General features: G+C 42.1%; 2 protein-coding genes across 6 annotated transcripts in view; one reads left to right on the top strand and one right to left on the bottom strand.

Moving 5' to 3' along the window:
- Positions 1-386: 386 nt before the first annotated feature.
- On the top strand, positions 387-6,743 carry MUSTN1 (musculoskeletal, embryonic nuclear protein 1). Its single transcript, XM_053377601.1, has 3 exons — positions 387-570; positions 5,177-5,297; positions 6,260-6,743. The coding sequence occupies exons 1-3, from the start codon at positions 562-564 to the stop codon at positions 6,364-6,366; spliced, it is 237 nt and encodes a 78-aa protein (XP_053233576.1). The 5' UTR covers positions 387-561; the 3' UTR covers positions 6,367-6,743.
- Positions 6,744-8,261: 1,518 nt separating this feature from the next.
- Positions 8,262-22,572, bottom strand: part of LOC128408217 (inter-alpha-trypsin inhibitor heavy chain H4-like) — a 76,820-nt gene continuing 62,509 nt past the window's right edge. For 3 of the 5 annotated variants that reach the window (XM_053377598.1, XM_053377597.1, XM_053377594.1), the window contains exons 10-22: positions 21,722-21,903; positions 20,805-20,987; positions 19,426-19,565; positions 17,685-17,830; positions 16,077-16,115; positions 15,918-15,980; positions 15,476-15,538; positions 13,682-13,723; positions 12,854-12,994; positions 11,939-12,110; positions 10,547-10,701; positions 9,622-9,709; positions 8,262-8,426 (exon numbers count right to left, since the gene is read on the bottom strand). In XM_053377598.1, the coding sequence (XP_053233573.1) occupies positions 8,357-8,426; positions 9,622-9,709; positions 10,547-10,701; positions 11,939-12,110; positions 12,854-12,994; positions 13,682-13,723; positions 15,476-15,538; positions 15,918-15,980; positions 16,077-16,115; positions 17,685-17,830; positions 19,426-19,565; positions 20,805-20,987; positions 21,722-21,903 (1,484 nt within the window). In that variant the 3' untranslated portion in view covers positions 8,262-8,356. The remainder of the gene's footprint in view (positions 8,427-9,621; positions 9,710-10,546; positions 10,702-11,938; positions 12,111-12,853; positions 12,995-13,681; positions 13,724-15,475; positions 15,539-15,917; positions 15,981-16,076; positions 16,116-17,684; positions 17,831-19,425; positions 19,566-20,804; positions 20,988-21,721; positions 21,904-22,572) is intronic. The other 2 variants (XM_053377595.1, XM_053377596.1) reach the window with 2 other exon arrangements.

Genomic DNA, 22,572 nt, shown 5'->3' with positions numbered 1-22,572 from the left:
TGTGAAGTTCAAGCACCTCATTTTCCCCACTTAAATTTTCTCCACAGTGAATGTCCGTACCCCAACATTATGGGGAAGTGGGGGAAAGACTCCTTTTTACCCTCATTACAACTAGTTCTGCCCTATTGGCTTTCCATGAGATTTATATATGTATGCCTAATACTGCAGCCTAAATTGAGCATCTGCAACACAAAGCACTGCCCTTTAAGGCTATAAATAGAGGCTCAGAGGGTTCCCTTGGAACAAGTACTTGTTCAAGCAGAAAGGACAAGACTTCCACATAGTTCTGCTGGCCCAGCTGTCTTTTCTTGTCACTTGTGTGGTTCTTCTCGCTTCAGCCACGCAGCTCAGTAAATGCTGTGAACCTCAGTCACCGCTAAGAATAAACCTCTCAACATCAAGGCTGTGTCAACCTCAAACACTCCAGGAACTAGATTGGGAAGATGACCCAGTAGATTGACCTCACACAAGAGTCTATAAAAGTTAGAGAAAGCCGACTACTTCAGCCTTTGGATTTTAAACAAGGAGACTACTGGTACTCTTAGTGCAAGTGCTGCAGCGATGTCACAGGTATAACTAGCTTTTATTTTTTCCTTTGTTTTTCTAGCATTAATACTGGTTAGCATTGTGCTTATCTGCAGCTCTGTCAATGCTATAGCTGCAAACTGAATCAGCAAAGTTGATGCTGCACAGCTTTGGGATCTTGGGTTCAGCAATTCTAGCAAGTTTTGGGGACTAAGAAAAATGTGTTTTTAGCTTTCTCCTGCTATCCTGCTTTCCCCCTTCCAGTATCAATGAATACATTTAAGGATATAGGGCTAGTGTTTTAATACATGCTAATATTTTTATAGAATTCTTGAATCTTGGGGTTATGTACGTGTTCAGCTTTGCTTGAGCAATGATAGCTCAGTCTTAATGACATAACGTTCTGCTAACTTCTGACAACAGAATAAAGTTTGCTGTTGAGGCAAATGTTTTACAATACTTGCGTTAACAGTTGGTTGGACAATTTGTAAAGCTGAACTTTTCTTCCTATCCATCTTTCAAGATGAGGTGGGCGTTTTTTGCAGGGGAACATTATGCTAACAAGGCTCAGTGTAGATCTGCCTTGTATGTCGGATTGCCACGTGTTCTCTTTTTCCAGGACGCATCCCCTTTTTCAAGAGCAGAATTTGAGACAAATTGCACTTACTTACTTTGATTCGCCATCATAGCATCCTCTTTTTGCTCTTCAAAATATGGCAAGATAGGGATTTTCATCATATGGAGGCAAACCATGCTTTCCTAATGGAACCAATTATGTCAGGGCTAGGACGAAAGGGAGTTTTGGAGCAGATTAGGCACACAGGCAGCAACTATTCAGAAGCTGCTTTAGGAGGCTGTGCATAGGAATTTTGTTCTGCTTAGTGTCTGTTCAAAGTAAATATTCACTGAAGGAATACTAAAGATCTTCTAAACAAGCACTCATTTCCCTGCCACAGTTTCAGATAAATGGTAGGATAGATTGTTGGTACGGCAAGCACAGGAATGGTTGCAGGCTGAAAGCTTTGCCCATGACTAAATTTGTCACTTCATTAACACTGGAAATAATGTGTTCACTGGCAGGAATCGTATTATGGTCTTGATGCCAGCAGAGCTGCTGATCTCTCTGGGCTATAGTGCTTGTTGACTGCTTTTCTATCATGGGGGAGAGGAGGCAGGGCTAGGTCTGAAAGTTCCCTGACCTCATGGGGCCTGCTTTTCACTCATTTGGTTGTTTATAACATGGTGAGTTGCTCCTGTGGAATGGCTGTGCCAGCACGACAAACAGCCAGGTGTTGGATGATCTGCAGAAAAGTACTTCAGTTATAGGCATTATCAGTCTGTGGGGACGCTGGTGGCACTGTGGTCTAAACCACTGAGCCTCTTGGGCTTGCCAATCAGAAGGTTGGCGGTTCGAATCCCTGCAACAGGGTGAGCTCCCGTTGCTCTGTCCCAGCTCCTGCCAACCTAGCAGTTTGAAAGCACACCAGTGCAAGTAGATAAACAGGTACCGCTGCAGCGGGAAGGTAAACTGCGTTTCTGTGTGCTCTGGTTTCCATCACAGTGTTCTGTTGTGCCAGAAGCGCTTTAGTCACGCTGGCCACATGACCCGGAAGGCTGTCTGTGGACAAACACCGGCTCCCTCTGCCTGAAAGTGAGATGAGTGCCGCAACGCCATGGGTCATTTACTTTTACCTTTACCTTTTATAAATCTGTGGTAGCAAAAACAGCAAAGAGTCTCATGGCATGTTTAAAAGACACACTTTTTATTATTATGCATGCAGTGGCGTGCAGTGAATTTTTTTGTAGGGGGACAGTTAGGGCCAGAGGCCCCAGCTTCTAAGGGCAATGGGGGGTGGGAATATGTCCTGTCGTCCTGCATGTGCGCATCGCGCCTCCCTCCCTAATCCGGGCAGAAGCTTCCTGGGCTTTGGAAAGGAGGAGCCAGACTTTAATATTCTGATTTACCAGGAACATTTAGGAGACTAGCCAATCCCCCTAGTCCATTGATTGCACACTATTGGATGCATGCATTTGTTAACTAGCAACTGAGGATCCCACTTCATGCGCCTGGTGAAGTGGACTCTAGGGCAATTCCAGAATGTCACTATTTTGGGGGTTCAGCCACATACTGGCAAATTCACTTTCCACAATTATTGGTAGGTCTTCTGCCACAATCTCACATCCCTGAAAGAGCAAGCTTTTGCAATAAGGTGGCTGGAAAATGCCCGGAGAACTGTGAGAAAACACTTGTTTTGATACAGCATTGTCTAACCTCCCCACAACCACATCAGAATAAATGCTCATGAAACAGCCAACATTGTCTAACCTTTCTGCAAACAGATCAGGATGAATACTCAGTAAACTGACCATCTGAAAGCACAGAAGCTTATACAATGATTTACCGTATTTTTCGCCCCATAGGGCGCACCTAGTTTGGGGGGGGGAATAAAGAAAAAAAATTATTTTCCTCCCCCAGGCGCGGGGCTGGGGCGGGGAAAACCCGAGCTTCCCTCGACCCCAGCCCCCAGAACAGGCTGCTATCCGCAAGCCTGGGGAGACCGGCGTGACTTCCCGCCGGTCTCCCCAGGCTTGCGGATATTTGCCTGAAGCCCGGGCCGCGCTGCTCAGCGAGCCCCAGGCTTCGGGATGCAGGCTGCTATCCGCAAGCCTGGGGAGACCGGCGGGAACTCCCACGGGCTCCCAAGGCTTGCGGATAGCTTCCTGAAGCCTGGAGAGCAAGAGGGGTCAGTGCGCACCGACCCCTCTCGCTCTCCAGGCTTCAGCGAAAGCCTGCATTCGCCCCATAGGACGCACACACATTTCCCCTTCATTTTTGGAGGGGGGAAAGTGTGTCCTATAGGGCAAAAAATACTGTATTCATCTTTAAGGTGCCACAAGACTCTACAGTAATGGTCCGTCACATGATAATTGTCACACCGAGTGCTTTGAAAATAGACACCATTTGGCAACTTTAAAGGGCAGACTAGACCTGAGTCAGAGCACTGGTTCATCGAGCTCAGTACACTTTCTACACTGGCCAGCAGTGGTTGTCCAGGGTTTCTGGCAGTGAAAATTCCCAGCCCCACCTGCAGATGCTGGGACTTGAACCTGGGACCTTCTGCATGCAAAGCAAATGCTCTACCATTGAGCTACAGCCATAGTGTGAAACAGGCTGTTCCCCATTCTGGGCCAAATTCAACTAAATAGACACACTAGCAGAAGCCATGAACTGGGTCTTGCTAGTACAACAAGGCTTCCTCTTCTCCTCCCCCTATGTGCCCCCACAAATTGGCTTGCATGTGGGTCAGGAGAACCCCTAGAACAGCATGTGGGAGAGGAAAGGGGAAATGATTCTCTTAGCCTAAGCATTTCTGCTTGCCAGATGGAACTATCCTACTAGCGTGACAACGTATTCCTCCCCAAGTGTTCAGGCCTTCAATAGGTCCTCCTGGTTCAGGGGAACACAAAATATTTGAATGCCGTCACTGTCTGCCCATTGCTGCTGGACAGTTTTTGAAAAGCAAGCTTTTAAAAGTCAGCCTTTAATTTGTTCTTTGCCTGGTGCTGTTCTTTGCTTCCCTAGGGGTCTGATTTCTTTTTTTTATTATTATTTGGTTCCCACAGTAAACTGGAAGCAAGCTATTCCCACACATTCTTTAAATATGTAGACATCTCCATTGCTACAAATCTTTTGCTTTGCTATATTTAAAGGGCTTTATTGTGTAAGCCAATTAATTTGAGGGTTTTTGTGCCCATATCAATTTATGTCTACTCTATACCAAGATGAACATGCCAGCCTTATTGTTGATTTAGCAAAAAGAGAACCTCCCACTTATTATGGGCAAAGAGAAATGATTTTGCATTCGAGAAAATCTCAGAGTGGATATGTTCAAGACCACCAAGTTAAACAAAACCAAAAATAGAATTTACTTCCAAAAAATGTGCACACAAAGTGGTGGCATCTCTCTTCTGTTTTCCAAAGCAATTAAACTAGAAAGCTGAACTGGGGCAAGTTAAAATGCATCAAGTTTATTTTTATATTCGGTGCTTCCCAGTGTGTAGAACACAGTGTCCAATCTGTACACACATCCTTAAGGACAGGACATGGGCAACAGCTACTCTTGTGCATTGACATCACCTTCTCCTCATTACACAGCACCATCAATTGACATAGTCCCCCAAATTTACATAAAGTTCCTTGCCCAATGAGCTTAAATCTATTATTATTATTATTATTATTATTATTATTATTATTATTATTAGTGCTAGTATTCATTTCATTTCTATACCACTTTATAAGGGGGAAGGAATCTCAAAGTGGTTTACAACCTACATTAAAACATCAAATAAATCAAGAATAAAACATTACTGAATAATGTATACGGTATACATCCAAAGCAACATAACTAACAGGAAACTAAAATGTTTAAGATTTCTAAATAAAACATTACAAAAGTGGTCAACTACAGAATGCACATTTAATGCACATTAAATGCAAAAAAAAAAAAATAATCTTAAGCATTTCATGTGGTTACCTGAAGGAATGTGGCCAGGTGATAGGATGGTGATAGCTTAAAATGGATAAGGCAGCAAGTTACCTCTGTTGCAGTTATGCTGCTCCATCTTTTTATACAAATGTATTCCTTTTTAGCCAGCTCCTGTGAAGAAGAAGCGCCCTCCAGTAAAGGAAGAAGATCTCAAAGGGGCTAGAGGGAAGCTCTCTGGCAACCAGGAAATCAAATCCAAAACCTACCAAGTCATGAAGCAATGTGGTACGTGTCTACTGCGATCCTTTCTGCAATATAATGTAACCTGAGAGCTGGAAGAATGGATGCTTGAATAGTCCTTTAAACAGCAGATTACTCAACATCCAACGCTACGTAGATACTAGGGGCACATGTTTCCAACTGCATGTGAATCAAAGTTCTGCTCACAACTGGCCTTTCATGTTGGTGAAGCACCTTTTAGACATGCATCATTTCGCGATAGAGTAATTCAGTTTTACTACAAACAGGAGGTTAAGCTAACCCCTTTCCAGCCACGGGAGGAGCGCAGGGAGCGTTCGCACGACACACCTACACACTACAGCTGACACACTCACGTGTCACAACACACAGTTTGGAAAGCTAAGCTGTATCCCATCAGAAATGAAACATAAACCATGAATGGGTGCCCCTTTTATGCAACAATGTCTTGTGGTTACAAAAACATTTTTCTTTCTCTCTCTCCGTTTTCTCCAGAACATGTGCCAACTGAGTATAGGCCTTCTCTTTCCCCATTAAAAGAAACATCCCCTACCCCACACAAGGTCTTTCTTTCCTAGCAGATATAGCCATGACAGCAAGATTCTCCCCTCCCTGATAGGTTTTATACTATGATCATAATGCTGTTTGCAGGATTACGCTACTTTTGCCGTAACAATATGCTCCCAGGGCACACACAACCCAAAAAACTACAACTGGTCATCTACATTAAACACTAAATGGTAAATATTACTGCCTTATCTTCTCAGGGGAAGCTTTTCAAGATGGAGAGGATAGGTCCTTCTGTAAATAAACGTATTGCATTTTTTAAAAAGTGCATCTGCCAATGAGGTCCAAGTATCCAGCATTTCTGTGCACACTGACTCCCTGGGTGTGTGACATTATGTATATTTCAGGGAACCTTTTCACAGCTGCTGCTGAGTGTGAAGCATTCTTGCTGCGGTATTAATTGTCTCCGGTTCTTTTTCCAGAGCAAGCTGGCTCTGCGGCACCATCCATATTCAGCCGAGACCGCACAGGGGGGGAAACGGTATTTGATAAACCCAAAGAAGAGCCTCCGAAGAGTGTCTTTGGCTGACTGCCAATTTCAAGATCTGCAGCAAATATACATGGAATACTAAACCCCTTATTTTGCTTTCACATGCACCAGTCTTATTATTTGCGCTGTTAATTCCTTTAATTCCTAATTAACAAGAGAACTTGTCTTGAAAGAAAGGCACTTATTTTTATATGGGGGGGGGCTTGTTTGCTTTTTGACCTTTCTTAGCTGCGTAGTGGATGATTCGAGTAGAGCAGTAGTTATTGGGCGCAGGCTGGTATTATAATGACCAATTTTGTTACAAACATACATGGATCTCTTCTATTTTATGTTCCAGAACAGTGTCTCAGTTCCAAATGTGGTTATAATTTTGAGCTGTAAAACCAATAAAGCATGGCGGTTCTGGTTTTGGCTAAGTACCTTTTTTCCCTTACAGAAAAACAACTTCCTCCCACAAATAACTGGAGGAATTTGTTTTTCCGCCCATTGGTGCCCAGCGTGAAAATTACGGTACCTTCATTCTAGGTGGAAGCTCTATAGTTTATCTGCCCCATCGGCTTTTGGACAGAGACGTCCACTTAGACCCCTCTAACACGGTACCCTGATATTGCACCTGCTTTAGGTTGGGATGATGCACCAATTCACCCCAAACCCTTCAATGGGTTACCATCCCACCCAATGCCTTATCCGACTGCACCGAGTGGCAAGAGCACAGCCAGCTTTTTTTCCCAGGCAGTGGACCAGAATGAAGACTTCCTGACTCTGGTCCATCATCTAGACTCCAGCTCCTTGTCTGCTCCTGGTTGGGCAGTTCAATTTTTGTGTGTGTTGGAAATCTATCCTGCCATCCAAAGCAGGCAGCTGGGAGAGGACCCAAAGGTCGGCTGTGAAGAGGCGACTCTTACCCCTCTCCTCAGGGGTGGAGGAAAAGGCTGTGATGGGCCACAACCACTGTCCTCCCCCAGCAGGGTAAGCAGCCATTCCCAGTTAACACTAACAGGCAGACTACTCCTGGCTGTTGTTCTCTTCCTTTCAAGATGGTGTCACTTCCAGTGAGGTGAGGAGGTGGGGAAAATGCCTCCCCTTTCCTGAAGGACCTAATCCCTCAGTTCTCTCCATGGAACATGGTCACCTCTCCATGGAGCCTGGTAATGCAAATGGGGATACTTAGCTGGGCCAGTTAGGGCCATCATATTACAAGGAAGCTGGTTTCCTCTTGTATAGGCCCCAGTTTTGTAGACGGTTGAGACTCCCAGGCACAATGAACCCCCCAATTCTATAACAATAGAAGAATATTTGATGAACTACATAGTGGCACATACAGTTCAGAATGTTGTATGCTGCAAAGCAATTCAGTTGAACAATTATCCTAACATTATTGTTTGTTGAGCACTTAACCTCCCTGTGGCTTTTTTATGATTTCCCTTGCCTCCTTGCAACCCAACACCACCTCCCAAGCTATTTTGAAGGATCTCCTGACCCTCCATTGCAGACCAGGATGGGGTGAGGGCTGCAGGAGAAATTGTGTATTGGAGAGTCTTCCATCAGTAGAGGGCACTAACTGCATATAATCCACTGCTTTCAAATGCAAGGGGTGAAAAAAGAGCATGGGGCCACAAAGGGATGGCGCTGTCATGTTATTGACTTGTCATGTTACTGAACTCAGCAATATTACTGAACTTGTCATGTTGCTGAACTCCGGAGTTAGGTAATGCTGGGGCTTACATAATCAGAAATTGAGTAAGTTACACAGGCACTCCAGTTGCCACCTAAGCCTCCCTCCAAAAATCAATACTTCCCAATCAGGAGATTGTGGCTTCCAATAGATACTGGCTCTTAAATCAACATTTAAGAAAGTCTTGCATGCTGCTACAACCTCCCACGCTTGTCAAGGGTCACTACAGTTTAAAATATGATGAAACAGAGGATAAACATCCCTTTACAATTTTAATAGTTATCACTGAAATGAAATGTAATAGTTACACTTAATACAAAAGATGGACATTTTTACTGCTTTAAATGCTGTTCTTCAAGGAGTTATATCCAGTGACCAGCAGGTATTGGCTCCCTGTTCAATCCTGTAATCTTTCTTGTTTTGCCTTTAAAATGAAAGAAAAAAGATCAATGAGTTCCCTTTCAAAGTAAAAACCCCCTTGAAAGTCACATTGTCTTCTCAGTTATTCCCCTGCAAATGATTTTTGTTTTAATGTGACTGCATTTACAGCCTTTCCCCCAATTTTTGCTAGCAAAAACCTTTCCTTTGCAAATGGGAAGAGCTAGGAATGAAAGGATCTGCCAGTTTCACTTCTCTCCATTTCTCATTTTTTTCCATCTTAAATTCAGTCCTCCACATTTGTGCAGCAATTCACAATATAAGAATGAAAAATCCTCATGAAGATTCATCAACATTCAATGCAAATTTCTCCTAATAAACACATTTTGGGATGTGTTTCTTACACATTTTTGAAAGCAATTTCCTCTAATATAATGCATTCCGTATGTCATTTTCACTAACATTTGTATGCACATTTCCCCCTAATATATGCATTTTTGTAAATATTGGTTGGTTGGAGAACTGCATAGCAAAATTCATTTGCCCAGATCAGGCGCATTATGTGACCCATGAGAGCAGCAAAACAACAAGACTGTACAATGGTGATGGGATAAAACCAGGCCAAATCTTTCTTGACAGCAGCAGGCAGGGTAAGGGTTGGCATGACATTGGGTCCAAGGACCCAATAAGCCCTCCCCATTGATGTTAACCCCCCGCTCCTTCACAAAGGGTAACTTTTCTTCATTGGCAAAGACTGGGGGAACTGGCCGAGGAAAGCTAGTAACAAGGGAGAGGTTAATGGATGTGCTGAAGACCTTAAAGGCATGGGGATGACTCAAAATTTTTGAGTGGGGGGAAAGTTGCATTTCAAGCATAAAATACTGTATATATTTTTATGTGCATAGAAAAGGTGTGGGTTGTTCCTTGAGGCTCCTAAAGGGCCACAAATACTTTGCTGATATGAAAATTCATGACAACACTGTTTTGAGCTGCATTTGCAGAACAACACTTCCAATTTTCTATATTTTATTATCACTTTCAACATTCTTCTTCATGTACAATACCGCCCCCTCCCAAATTGCAGAGCAGTGTAAGGTATGTGGTGAAAGAGAAGCTCAGGGTACCTGGGCATTTTTAGCTAGAGAAAAGAAGACAAAGTATGGATATCTTAACAAGTTTCTCATACACACACACACATACATTCATATAGTCTACAACAAGTGTTTTTCTGTGGCTTTTACCTTGTGAAACTATATGATTGTCCTCGTACAGTCAACATCTTCTTTCTATTGCTGTGTCTTTGAAGACGTTTATTAGAGTAAAACTGACCTGGGGAACACAAAGAAAAACACAGGAAAATAACTGCAGTTCTCAAAGCTATGCTGGAGCAGCTGCAATACGCGTCCCACCCCCCCTTCCAATAAAGGCTAATTCCTGCTTGATTTTAGGATACATTTGACTACTGTCTAGTCTAGTATTTATCTTCATGGAAGTATTTTTTGGGGGGGCAGCTCACCATGGCATTTGACAGGCCTATAGCAAACAAAATGGATAGACTGCAGTACACTTGCGCCTACTATGAATAATAATCAATAATTAAACATGAGAAGGTAGTTTTACTCATAAAACAACAAGCTCAGTGTTTCTCCAAGTTTTCTCTAGACATTTATTCAACACTTGTCCACTTTTCTGAGGTGGAGCTGCCTTGTACGTGAGGAACGGTGAGCCCCAGGGAGGAGGCAGCCATGGCCAAGAGGCTGCCATGGGTTCCCTCTCCAAAGATAGGAGTAAGAACATCAGGTTGGGCCTGGAAACTGAGGAAGATCTTCGGTGGCTCTTCTGACAATCATGTCAGCCGCACCACCCCAATTCTCACAAGTATTGGTGTAGTGACGGAGAGATTGAGCTGTGAACCAGACAGTTGCCAGTTGAAACATAACTTAGGGTGTCATGAACTGACTAGGTGACTTAGGAAAGCCACTAAATCAGGGCTCCCCTTCTCATCCCCACTCCATCTGAAATGTAGAGACATTCACGCTCATTTCCTTTCAGAGTTGTTCCAAGGATATAAGGTATACAGTGTTAAGTTATAGTGCTACATCAAAACCAAGCTTACTGGTAAATAGCATGATGATTGCTACTTCATTGCAAAATCTGAATACATACCAAAAAGTCCAGCAATGTTGTTAGAAAAAAGTTCACTATTCTTGAAGTGCAATCCAAGGAAATTAAGAGGGTTCTTCATATAGTAAACTTGTATTGTGATACCGTCTGGTCCTGATAGTGAAAGACTCCTTTCCTTTTCAATAAGAAAGCTCAACCTAGGAAGGAAGTGATGCTGTTATTTCTAAATACATACATGTTGAAATAAATGAATAAATATTAATATATAGAAATATATACATTATTACTATGGAATACCAAATGTTTGTAGAATTGTGTCACTATATGTATTGTAACAATTCAATATTCCCTCAATTACCTCTTGATCTGCAATCCCAATTTCAAGGTGGCATAATTTAATAGGCATTTATGCATTTGGTTCTTGTTGCATTTCTTTTTTTAAAAAAATATTTACACTCCTCTTATGACACAATAGTTACCAGCAACAGGTAAAAATTATTACAATCAGAATAGAAAGTGAACACCAAGGAAAAAGCAATAGAAGCCTGTATTAGAGTGAGAGGCTTAAACATTGAAAGACAAAGTCATCATTAGGGAAAGCTTAGAAAACTAAAAAAAAAATTAAGAGATCATGTAAAAACAACCAAAAAAGGTGTCTTACAAAGATCTTTGAGGAGGAGATTCCACTGATGTGGGGCCACTACTGAAAAGATTCTGTCTCAGCTGGCTACCATCATGCTTTAGCAGGTTTGTAGGGTTCCTGCAAATAACTTGACCCTAAACTATTTAGGGCTTTACATTTAAAGGTAAAATCAGCTCCTGAAATTGAAATCGCTTGATTCTGATTAGGACACTCTCCAGACACCAATTCAGGGTTCCACTGTCTTCCTAAGATTAGCTTCAGTTGTTTCGCATTGGTGTTAAAAAGTATGGGGGGCAAGATATATTCTCATGATCGGTGTCACTGTAACTCTATGCCCCCAACACCCCCTCCAGTAAGGCTGTCCAAAACGGCACCACTGCCAATTGTATCTGGATGCTGTGACATCCAAGCCACGAAATAAACCAGAACAAAGCTCAGTGGGCACAATTCACTGAAACATTTCAGCTTGAGATACTGAGTCAATTTCATTATTTTCTGGCCAACTAACTGCTTCTCGCCAGTCTAAGCTAACATACATGAAGCACCTACCTCAGTTCATAGGAAATTAAAATGCTTTGTTCAAAGAGAAAACCAATATTTTTTAAAGTCCCAAAATGAGGGAATCCACTGAATTTCACATGAAAGCTGTTATTTGGATGCATGGACAACAAAGGCTTGTGCTTTGAAAAGTTATGTAAGTTTAGGAGTTCAAGAATGTAAGGTAGCATTAAGTATAGCCTTAAAGTCAGACCAACCAACACTGAAAAGAAACTGAAAATATCAAATATTACCCTCTAGTTGTTAAAGATGCAGCCTTTGTCCATGGGAAAGAGCTCACATTGCCCTGATCATTCAGTATAATTTCTCCCATTGACACGTTGATTTGCACATTGGGTGTCTGATAGATTACATTGAACTCCACAAACTTTCTGTTTTCTCCAAGCTTACCAGTCACTTGGATCCCTGGAAATATAATAGTCAAAATAAATATGAGGATAATACGCAAGAAACATATTGCTGTTTACTAAGCAACAATTTAATATAAATAAAACTGTGATATAAGCTCAAGAGAAACAAATTCCATGTGTTGCCACCACTTCTTGTCACCTTTTTTGAATGCCTACTGAAATCACACAACTGGCCAGAATTTCAAGAGCTACAGCTAGAACCAGATGACGCAACTAGCTTGTATTTGTTGGTCAGTATTGACAAATGTACATAACTTACCAAAGTAAGACATGTGATGACAGATAGAGAGAAGATACAGGCAGGTATAAAAGAAGTAAACTCTGAAATTGGACCCTCAACCTTTAAAACAAATAGTACTGATTAAGTACTATGTCGGCCTATGGACCATGAAATAATAACAATAAATAAGAATAAATAAGAATATTAAAAAGTGAGACATGTGATTCAATGTTGCAGGAAGGATTTCTACAATAAATATGTGAAACACTTTGAACAACTGGAATGAGACATGTAAAACCACATATTCTGACTAATGCATGATATTAGCAACAGAAAACCATGTCACAACATTTTTCAGTGTAAGCTCTACAAGACCAATAGTGTTGAGATTTTCCGGATCAGCGGTTTTAATATATTTCATTGTCAAATAAAATGCACTCACACAGATTTCTGGAAACAACCAAAATGCTTGACATGAAAATTAGGGAGTTGACAGCAGCTTACATTAGAAGGCTTACCTTTGTCTGTGTCAGTTAGCAGGGTTATGGGTATTTGCAACTGTCCATTGATATTTAAGCAAATGGGATTTTTTTCATGAGTCAGTTGAAGAATGAAACTTGGATACTCATTAACAGTGTCTGGGAGAGACTGAACGTTGCCTAGGAATCAGTAGAAACCAAAAAATATTGTCATTTTTAATAGTGCAGTTTGTGAGTTTGGACCTGCCTTGCCAAAGCTTCAGTGAAGTCATGTCAAAGCTATATTTGGGTCTTCCATATTGATTCCAAATGGTGGCTGGTGGCCCAAAGTCATCCTGCTCACATATGACAAAGCCCTCGTAGAGTGGACTTAAAATTAAGCGATAGAGACAAGACAAGCACTAAGGAAGGTGACACCTTGAGTTTTCTCAATTTCCAAATCACACATGCTACATATTACACACACACTCTTAACAAACCTGAAAAGGTTGTGTGTGTGGGTTTTTTTATATAAAAAAGAATAGCAACCTCAGAAGGCTGAGAATTTAGGAAGAGAGGAGCTGCTTTATACTGAGTCAGACCATTGATCCATCTGTCTCAGGACAGTCTACACTGACTGAGGACATTCTCCAGGGTTCCAGGCAGAAGTCCTTCCAAGCCCCACCTGGGCATGTTGGGTGATTGAATTTGTTCTGAGGAGTGGCCTGGGTGCTGCTTAACCTGTTCCTCACCAAACATTTCCCCACTTAGTCTTGTAAGCTGCTCCCCTCCACCTTACCAATGGGATTCCAAATATATGTATCCATATCAGAAACACTTCATGGAGGGGGAAATATATTAATAGAGAATAAAGTGTGAATTACTCACCAGGGTGACTCCCCAGCAACGTGTATGAATAATCCGCATAATCTAAATAACCCAAAAATATATAAATTGTTAATTTTCTGCTGTTATACTACATAGGTACTAGATCAACCTTCCATAACCTGGTGTCCTCCAGAGATTTTGGACTATGATTCCCATCATGTCTCATGGCTGGTCACATGGACTGGGATTTTGTTTTTTGTTTTTGTTTTTCTTATTTTTTATTTAACAGGATTCGTATTTTTTATTTAACATGTCCCATTTAAGGTATAGGGACACATTGCTACCCCTAAATTGTTTTCCTAATATATATTTTAAATCACAATTACTATGCAGCAAACAATACTGCCAAGAGGCTTTTAAATACTGTATATCAATTGCCAACTACATTTGGCTGAAAGATTCATCTAGGAGAAATGCCACTTGATGTCCCTGAAACAGGGCAAAATCTACCAGGCAAAAACAGAAAGTGAACACCGGCAGCTTCATGCATATTTATTCTCAAGGGGAAAAAATAAGCATTCCTCCTTTCCCAAGAACACTGAACTTAACATTTTGTGGGTGTCATGCAATTTCACACTGACAAATTCAGGTTGCACAACTAAAGCATATTTGATGCTCTTGCACACAGAGAGAGACTTTTTGCAGTAAAGAATGTGGCAGGAAAAAGCACTGGAAATTGTGAGATAACAAATTTTTGATGCAGCACTGCACAACCTCCCTGCAAACAAAACAGAATAAATCTTCAATAAACCAGAGCCATTATATAACCTCTCTGAAAACATTCTGCAAACAAATGAGGATGAATGCTCAATAACCTGTCACGAGGAAGCAACGCTAAGCCAATTATAAAGCAACTATTCACAATCCCTTACCCATGAAGGGAAAGCAAAAACCTGGAAGCTCTAGTTGGGAGCAAGGACCTCAGGACCTCATATAAAGACCCTCCCCACTTTCAATCTTTCCCAAGGCTATCTCTGCCTCAAGTTGCGACTAAGAAAATTACTGAAAACCAGAGTCTCACAAAACTGATTAATCATAGAATCATAGAGCTGGAAGGAACCCCAAGGGTCATCTAGTCCAACTCTCTGCAAAGCAGGAATCAAACTCACCACCAAGAGATTAAGAAAGAGAAAAGGGATTATTGAATTAGTGGTAGTTTTCCTCTGCCTCGCATACCCACCTGTGGGGAGCAGGGAGAGGAAAACGGTGAGTGTAGCACTCCTCCAAGAAAACAAAAAACAAATAATCTTTAATTCTTAAATATTGTGCATTGAGTGTGCTAAGAGTGTGTATTCCATTGATTTGAGAGGAAAGGTCCATCCAATTCTTTGCAGTCACCAAATTACAAGAACACTGATGTTGTCCTGTCTACATACTTGGGGCCAAACCCATAGCACTGGCACAGAGAGTCCTGTACTTAAAAGTAGGAGCCGGGCCCAACCATCTGTGGAAGCAGAAAACTTTTATTTTTACGTCCATTATAAAATGCCACCATTGGCTCCCAGGGACCAAGTGTTTTACAATGGCTGCAGAAGAAGGAACACAGAGTGCAAGATAAACCTAAACCAGGGGGGTCCAAACTTTTTTCAAAGAGGGCCAGATTTGATGAAGTGAACATGCGTGAGGGCTGACCACAGTTGTTGAGATTTTTAAAGGATTTTTGAGCTTTTTTTTAGGATTTAGGATGTACTGCCATGGGAGCCAGATTAAATCAACTGGTGGGACGGATTAGGCCCCTGAATCGGACTTTGGACATGCCTGGCCTAAACCATACATGAATGGGATGGACATTACCTTGCGCAGCAGTAATAACAAAATCGGTTTGGGGATGGTCATAGTAACGCCTAGATGGTCCTACTGAAAAAGAAGGAAGTGTTTCAGTATGTGTAAGTACAGAAGCAAAGCACACTCTACCCTAATACAATTTGTGTCCATACTATCCCTGACATAAATATAATCCTTCTAGTTCCCTCCCCTCCTTTTTCCAACTGCACACATTGTGTTTCCAACTTCACATGGCTGTGTCCAATGGCTCACAAAGAGAAACCCTGCTTCTGGCTCCGCATCTCCAGAGAGAAACAGAGCCACTCTAACCCCATACGCCTCCAGCATTGCTGTTGGCGGATTTTTAGTGACTCTGCAACTTCTGTACAGGAGAGAGATAAGTGCCTCAATTCTCAACACTCCAGAAAACAGACTGTGGAGCTGGAGCTGTAAATTCGTGAAGATTTCATACCATAACTCCCGGAGATGTCAAGAGGATCGTAACCTCCTAAAATTCTAGAAGATTTCGTCATGCCTATGAGAGAGTCTCATGGTTAGATCATTTTTCTCACAGTATAGAAATTCTTAGGAATAAGTTACTGGTATTTAATTGTTGAATTAGATTACATACCAAATGTTCGATCTGCAGCAGTGTTTACATTCTCATTATCTGGTCAAAGAAACAAAGACAGCTTCAATGGACTGTAAGCTCCATCTCAATTTTTATTTCTCCTGTGTTTGCCCCCTCGAATTATGCCATAGCCTTTTGGTGCTATTGGGAAGTAATGTGTGCTAATCTGTCACCTTTCTCGATTGACCTTTTTGAGAAAACTATTTCACAACAATAGTACGATTTCACAGTTTTGGCGTACCTAAATTGCTCAGTGGAAACCAGAAAAGATATGTCACCAACGTTCCTCATACTCATTCTAGATTCATAGAAATCAATAGACTTAAGTTACTTATTACTGAAGTTATTGGATTTTAATGGGTCTCAGTATGACTTAACAGACAATCACTCACCAAATTCTATTGCTGAAAACCACAAACCAAATCAGGAATAATGCCAAAGAGTCTGCCTATTATATCATTCTAAGCATTTCACACTATTTTCTATTGTCAGACCAAGGGAAGTAATAAAGGTAAAGGTAAAGTCGTGACCAACTCTGTGGTTGCAGCACTCATCTCGCTTTATTGGCTGAGGGAGCCGGCATACAGCTCCCAGGTCATATAGCCAGCATGACTAAGCCGCTTCTGGTGAACCAGAGCAGCACACAGAAAAGCCCTTTACCTTCCCACCGGAGCGGTACCTATTTATCTACTTGCACTTTGACGTGCTTTTTGATCTGCTAGGTTGGCAGGAGCAGGGACTGAGCAACAGGAGCTCACCCCGTTGTGGGGATTCGAACCGCTGACCTTCTGATCGGCAAGTTCTAGGCTCTGTGGTTTAACCTACAGCACCACCCGTGTCCCCAAGGGGAAGTAATAGTCCTACTCTATTCTGCCTTGGTCAGACCACACCTGGAGTCCTGTGTCCAGTTCTGGGCATCACAGTTTAAGAAGGATATTGGCAAGCTGGAACATGTGCAGAGGAGGGTAACCAAGATGATCAAGGGTCTGGCCACCAAGCCTTATGAGAAATGATTGAGGCTATTGGGTGTTAAGATGGGAGAAGAGAAGACTAAGAGGTGATTTGACAACCATTTTCAACTATCTGAAGGGCTGTCACGTGGAAGATGGAGCAAGCTTGTTTTCTGCAGCTCCAGAAACCAATGAACCAATGGATTCAAATGACAGTAAAGGAGACTCCAAATAAACATCAGCAAGAACTTCTGACAGAAGTGGAATGGACTCCCTTCAAAAGTGGTTAACGTTCCTTCATTGGAAGTTTTTAAACATAGGTTAGATGGCCATCTGCCAGGGATTCTTTAGTTGTGTTTTCTGGCATCCCTTCAAACTCTACAGTTTTATGATTCTATGAAAGGTATATTCAGCACCAGTAAGATACCAGTGCTATCACATCAGTGACTTCACCTTTCTTCACATAATTATAAGCTACATTTATCATTATCCTTGTCTCAATAGTTATACTTCTATCTGACTGTTTTACCACGCTCCCAACACACCCGCATAGCCAGAACTCTCAACTCATTCTTCTAGCACTGAACTTGAAGGAGATTCAAAAGATAAATGCATGTATCACTTCAGTTTGAGATGGGAGCAATTTGTTCTGATTTACCTGCCTCTGTAGGCTTGTTTGCCACCTCTTGAGCATCAGGTTTGGTGACCACCATGGAAGTGAGGGGTGTAACAAATCCAAACTTCAAGGAGATGTTCAAAACTTGAGCTTCCAGGTTTTCCCGCTGTTCTCCATCAGCTGAAGCACTAGGATACAGAGGCAAAATCTGCACTGTCTGCTTTCTACACATGATCCAGTGAAACAAAATACAGAGACTTACGTATATGCGTTGGGTTTTATGTTAGGAATGTTGGCTTGTATCCAACTAGATAACTGCACACACAGAACAACATCCACAAGTGTAACAGGACTTCCCCTCCTTCTCCTACCCCCATCGGCCCCCTACACCAGCCTCTAACCTGCTCTGAAGGGTTTGGGGGGGAACCCAGAATAGATTTGGGGGGCAAGCAAGGGGAGAAGATGGGGAGGAGTTGTGCTGTGCTTGCAGACGTTGTTTCATGTGCACAGTGATTGAGTTTGATACAACCTGCTATGATTTACACCCTCTCACTGAAACAGACATAGCCACACAATACATTTAAAGCACATTTAGACAGTCATGGCTTCTCCCAAAGAATTCTGTGAATGTAATTTTCCTCACAATTGCCAGAACCTATAACAAACTATATTCCTGGGACTCTGTGGAGGAACTTATGTCATTTAAATATATATTTACATTAGTATTAGGATAACAATATCAAATATATAAAAGAATGTATGGGTTAAGGTATTTTTGTATGTATTCATATAATGTTTTTTCTCTCCTTCACACAGTTGTGTGTTCTTTATTCTTTTTCCCCTTTTTGCATCACTTTATTGCTTTGTAGTTGAAAAAAATTCAATAAAATATCAATTTTAAATATATGGTGTGGATGTGACTACAATAATGAAAGCCAAGGGATTATCAGCATGAGCCAAGATCTTGCAGAAAGAAGTGTTTCTCAAGTCACTAAGCAACTATTACTCACTTAACATTGTGTTATGAGTTGTGAGGGAGTAGGCTGTATGCTGAGACTCTTCTAATCCATGGATCCAGCAAGTGTTAAAAACGAATCAAGGATTCAAATTCCTGGAATAGCCAGGCTAGCTTCCTGGTGAGGTCAGGGACTGTTAAGGTAACAAAAGAAGTGGATATGTGCCAGACAGCAAATGGGTGCCCCCCCCCCACAACTTGCTGGTAGTTAGAAAGATAAAGGCCAGGGTTGGGAGTTAAGTTATCTGGAAGCAAAGCTGTGGCCCGGGTAGCCAGAGAGAGAGAGAGCCATGCCTGATTTCTGTTGGGATCCAAGGTTGTGGCTATAGGAGAAGAATAATCCTCTTGAGGAGTTAATGCTATGAACCCCTCCATCAGAGGCTGTGTTTGTATGTATGTGTAAATAAACCATATACAGTCATACCTTGGATCCTGAACGCTTCTGTAGCCGAATGTTTTGGCTCCCAAACGCTGCAAGCCCAGAAGTGAGTGTTCTGGTTTGCGACGTTCTTTGGAACCTGAACATCTGACGTGGCTTTCGATTGAGTTCCGGATGCTTCTGCAGCCAACTGGAAGCTGTACTTCGGTTGTTGAACGTTTTCAGAAGTCGAACAGATTTCTGGAACTGATTCCATTTGACAACCAAGGTATGACTGTATCATAAAGACACCACAGCCTCATTCCAAGGGGAACGTGAACCCTAGATAAGCACATAGAACCCCTGGAATCTCACATGCTTCAGAGCTTGCAACACTATTATTAGCTTACGATTTTTCTAGCAGCTGCTGAATTGTCAAGTAGGCCCATAATCTCTCAATGAAATTTCCAAAGATGTATTTCTGATGCTGAAATACTTGCTCCTTTTCTCTTATATTTGCCTCTTCTTTAAGAGTAAGTTCACTGGCATGCTGGAAAACGAGCGGGGAGTGCGAGTTATTCAAAGTAACACTCAATCTGAATATAAGCAACACATACTGTTTTCTGCACAAACTGATGTTAGAGGGGAAAACCTATTTAAGCAAACTTTTAAGATTGGAGGGAGGAGAGAAGAGCAGGCATCCACCGCATTCATGAAAACAACAAATTATGAATATAACAATAAAAACAAGACAATTGTGAGCTCATGTTTTTGCTGGAGATGCTGAGATCAAAGGTGCATGGCTGCCATGTCCCCCTCATGCTGCCCTCCCCGAGGGGTCTTGCAAAGCAGATCAGGGCTGGCTCAGGGAGGGTGGCTGGAGCAGCCCCCCCCCCATGTGCCTGGAGCGCCCCAGCAGCCCCCTCCCTGCTACGCCCCTGGTTGCATACATTTAGGCTCCAGGCAAAACTGTTTCTTTTCAACATACATTTGGCAGATTAACCTTCTATGGCTTCTTAAATGTGTTTGTGGGAGGGAGCGTCGTTGGTTTGTTTTGGTAGCAATGCGCTCTACGTGGGGCTACCTTTGAAGGTGACCCGGAAACTACAACTAATCCAGAATGCGGCAGCTAGACTGGTGACTGGGAGCGGCCGCCGAGACCACATAACACCAGTCTTGAAAGACCTACATTGGCTCCCAATATGTTTCCGAGCACAATTCAAAGTGTTGGTGCTGACCTTTAAAGCCCTAAACGGCCTCGGTCCAGTATATCTGAAAGAGCGTCTCCACCCCCATCGTTCTACCCGGACACTGAGGTCCAGCACCGAGGGCCTTCTGGCAGTTCCCTCACTGCGAGAAGCCAAGTTACAGGGAACCAGGCAGAGGGCCTTCTCGGTAGTGGCGCTCTCCCACCAGATGCCAAAGAGAACAACAACTACCAGACTTTTAGAAGACATCTGAAGGCGACCCTGTTTAGGGAGGCTTTTAATGTTTGATGTAGTACAGTACTTTAATATTTTTTTTGGAAGCTGCCCAGAGTGGTTGGGGAAGCCCAGCCAGATGGGCGGGGTATAAATAATAAATCATTATTATTATTGTTGTTGTTGTGAACCTCCCTGGGATATTTGGATGAAGGATTTTTTCCCCTTAAATTTCAAATACTTTAAAAAAATCATAAAAGGAAAAGCAGAGTTTTTAGTTTCAAAGCAGAATGTACCACAGAATGTTGGGGAAAGAAAAATGACTATGCAGCCCAAAGTTGTTCATACAAAAGAAGCAATTTACTTACTCCTTTAGCCTTAATTTCCACAGGAAGATCATCAACGTCATTGCCGAGCTTTCCAGCTACAACAATTTCAGAGCCATCAAAGAGCAACTTGAAATTATTCTGAGTTACTTCCAGTACGGCATTGTCTGGGTACTTCATTTCAATCTCTTTCAGGATAGGCGTAGCTACCTCTTGATAAAAGCCCTTGAATGAGACAGACAGAAAAGGTAACCATAGGAACAAATCCCATTGGCAGAAGCCTGCACAAATATTTCTGTTAATGCGATGAGACTCTCCCCCACTCTCCTTCCTCCGTGTGCCCCCACACCCTCCAAAATTGGCTCTGGGGTGCTCAGGAGAACCCCCAGAACAGCATGCATAGGAAGCAGAAAGGGGAAGGCTCCGTGTTGACGGAACGTTTTCCATAGCACAACAAGGGACGCAGGTGGTGCCATGGTCTCAACCACTGAGCCTCTTGGGCTTGCTAATTAGAAGGTTGGCGGTTCGAATCCCTGCAACAGGGTGAGCTCCTGTTGCTCTGTTCGTGCTCCTGCCAACCTAGCAGTTCAAAAGCACGCCAGTGCAAGTAGATAAATAGGTATCGCTGCAGTGGGAAGGTAAACAGTGTTTTCATGCGCTCTGTTTTCTGTCAGGGTCCTCTGTTGTGCCAGAAGCGGTTTAGTCATGCTGGCCACATGACCTGGAAAGCTGTCTGTGGACAAACGCCAGCTCCCTTGGCCTGAAAGTGAGATGAGCGCTGCTCCCCATAGTCGCCTCTGACTGGACTTAACCATCCAGGGGTCCTTTACCTACCTTTTAACTTATAGCACAACACTGAATTCCTTTCCATAGAGAAATATTTTGGCCTACCTGAAGACAGTTTTGAGATTCTTCATTTAAAATATATGTATATGTTTTGATTGTTGCTTCTTTCCTACCTGGAGCTGCAAGGCTGCATCTGAGTCCTCGTATATTCGGCGAGCCACTCCCCCATTTTCTAAAGCCATCTTCTCCAAAAATGTGTAGCTGACGTCAAACCCAAAGCCAAGGCAGTAGAGGAAGTACTTCCCCTCATTAGCTTCCCGTATGTTTCTTTGAATCTTATCAATGTTTGTTTCACCTGTCATATATGGGTATAAAATGTGAAAACACCCCAGCCACTGATAAAATAATTAAATATACTGCATTTTGAAAGAAACAAGCAGATGTTGGGAGTATAAAAAATATTAATGAGTTTACAAACACCCGCTGACTTTTCAATTAAAGAAAAAACTTAGAAGCAAATATTGGATATTTGTGTTCAACTATAATACATCTTCTGTATCAAGAAAAATGTTTTGTATTTAGGATTTCCTGTTTCTTACTGAGAAACTGCAGGAGTATTATATTGTAGCCAGATAAAGGCTATATTGTTTTCCCCCCATCTGGCACTCATACAATCTAGTGAGTCCGAAGTAGATGAAGGTGTGAAAGAGAGTTATAAAACATGAGGAAATTTTGTAGACTTGTACGGCAAGCTGATGTCTGGAGGATATTCTGTGTTCCCACTTAGGCTGTAACTGCTTGAAGAAAGTTCTGTTGAGGATCAGTCTGTGTGTGATTATTCAACTCCTCTCTGTTTAGCATCCTCCTCCCTCTGTTTAGCCTTTTTTGCTTATTTGCTTATCTCTTTGTCAGTTGTATGGATATGTTGAATGTTTAAGGGGCTTGTAAAAACCAAATCCAAAGATATTGGGAGAATCTTTACTGGAAGGTTTGAAATGGCCAATTGTTGAAGAGAAAGAGAAGT

The sequence above is a fragment of the Podarcis raffonei genome, chromosome 2, assembly GCF_027172205.1.
Source record: "Podarcis raffonei isolate rPodRaf1 chromosome 2, rPodRaf1.pri, whole genome shotgun sequence".
Lineage (NCBI taxonomy): Eukaryota > Metazoa > Chordata > Lepidosauria > Squamata > Lacertidae > Podarcis > Podarcis raffonei.
This window is presented reverse-complemented; position numbering and strand designations above follow the sequence as displayed.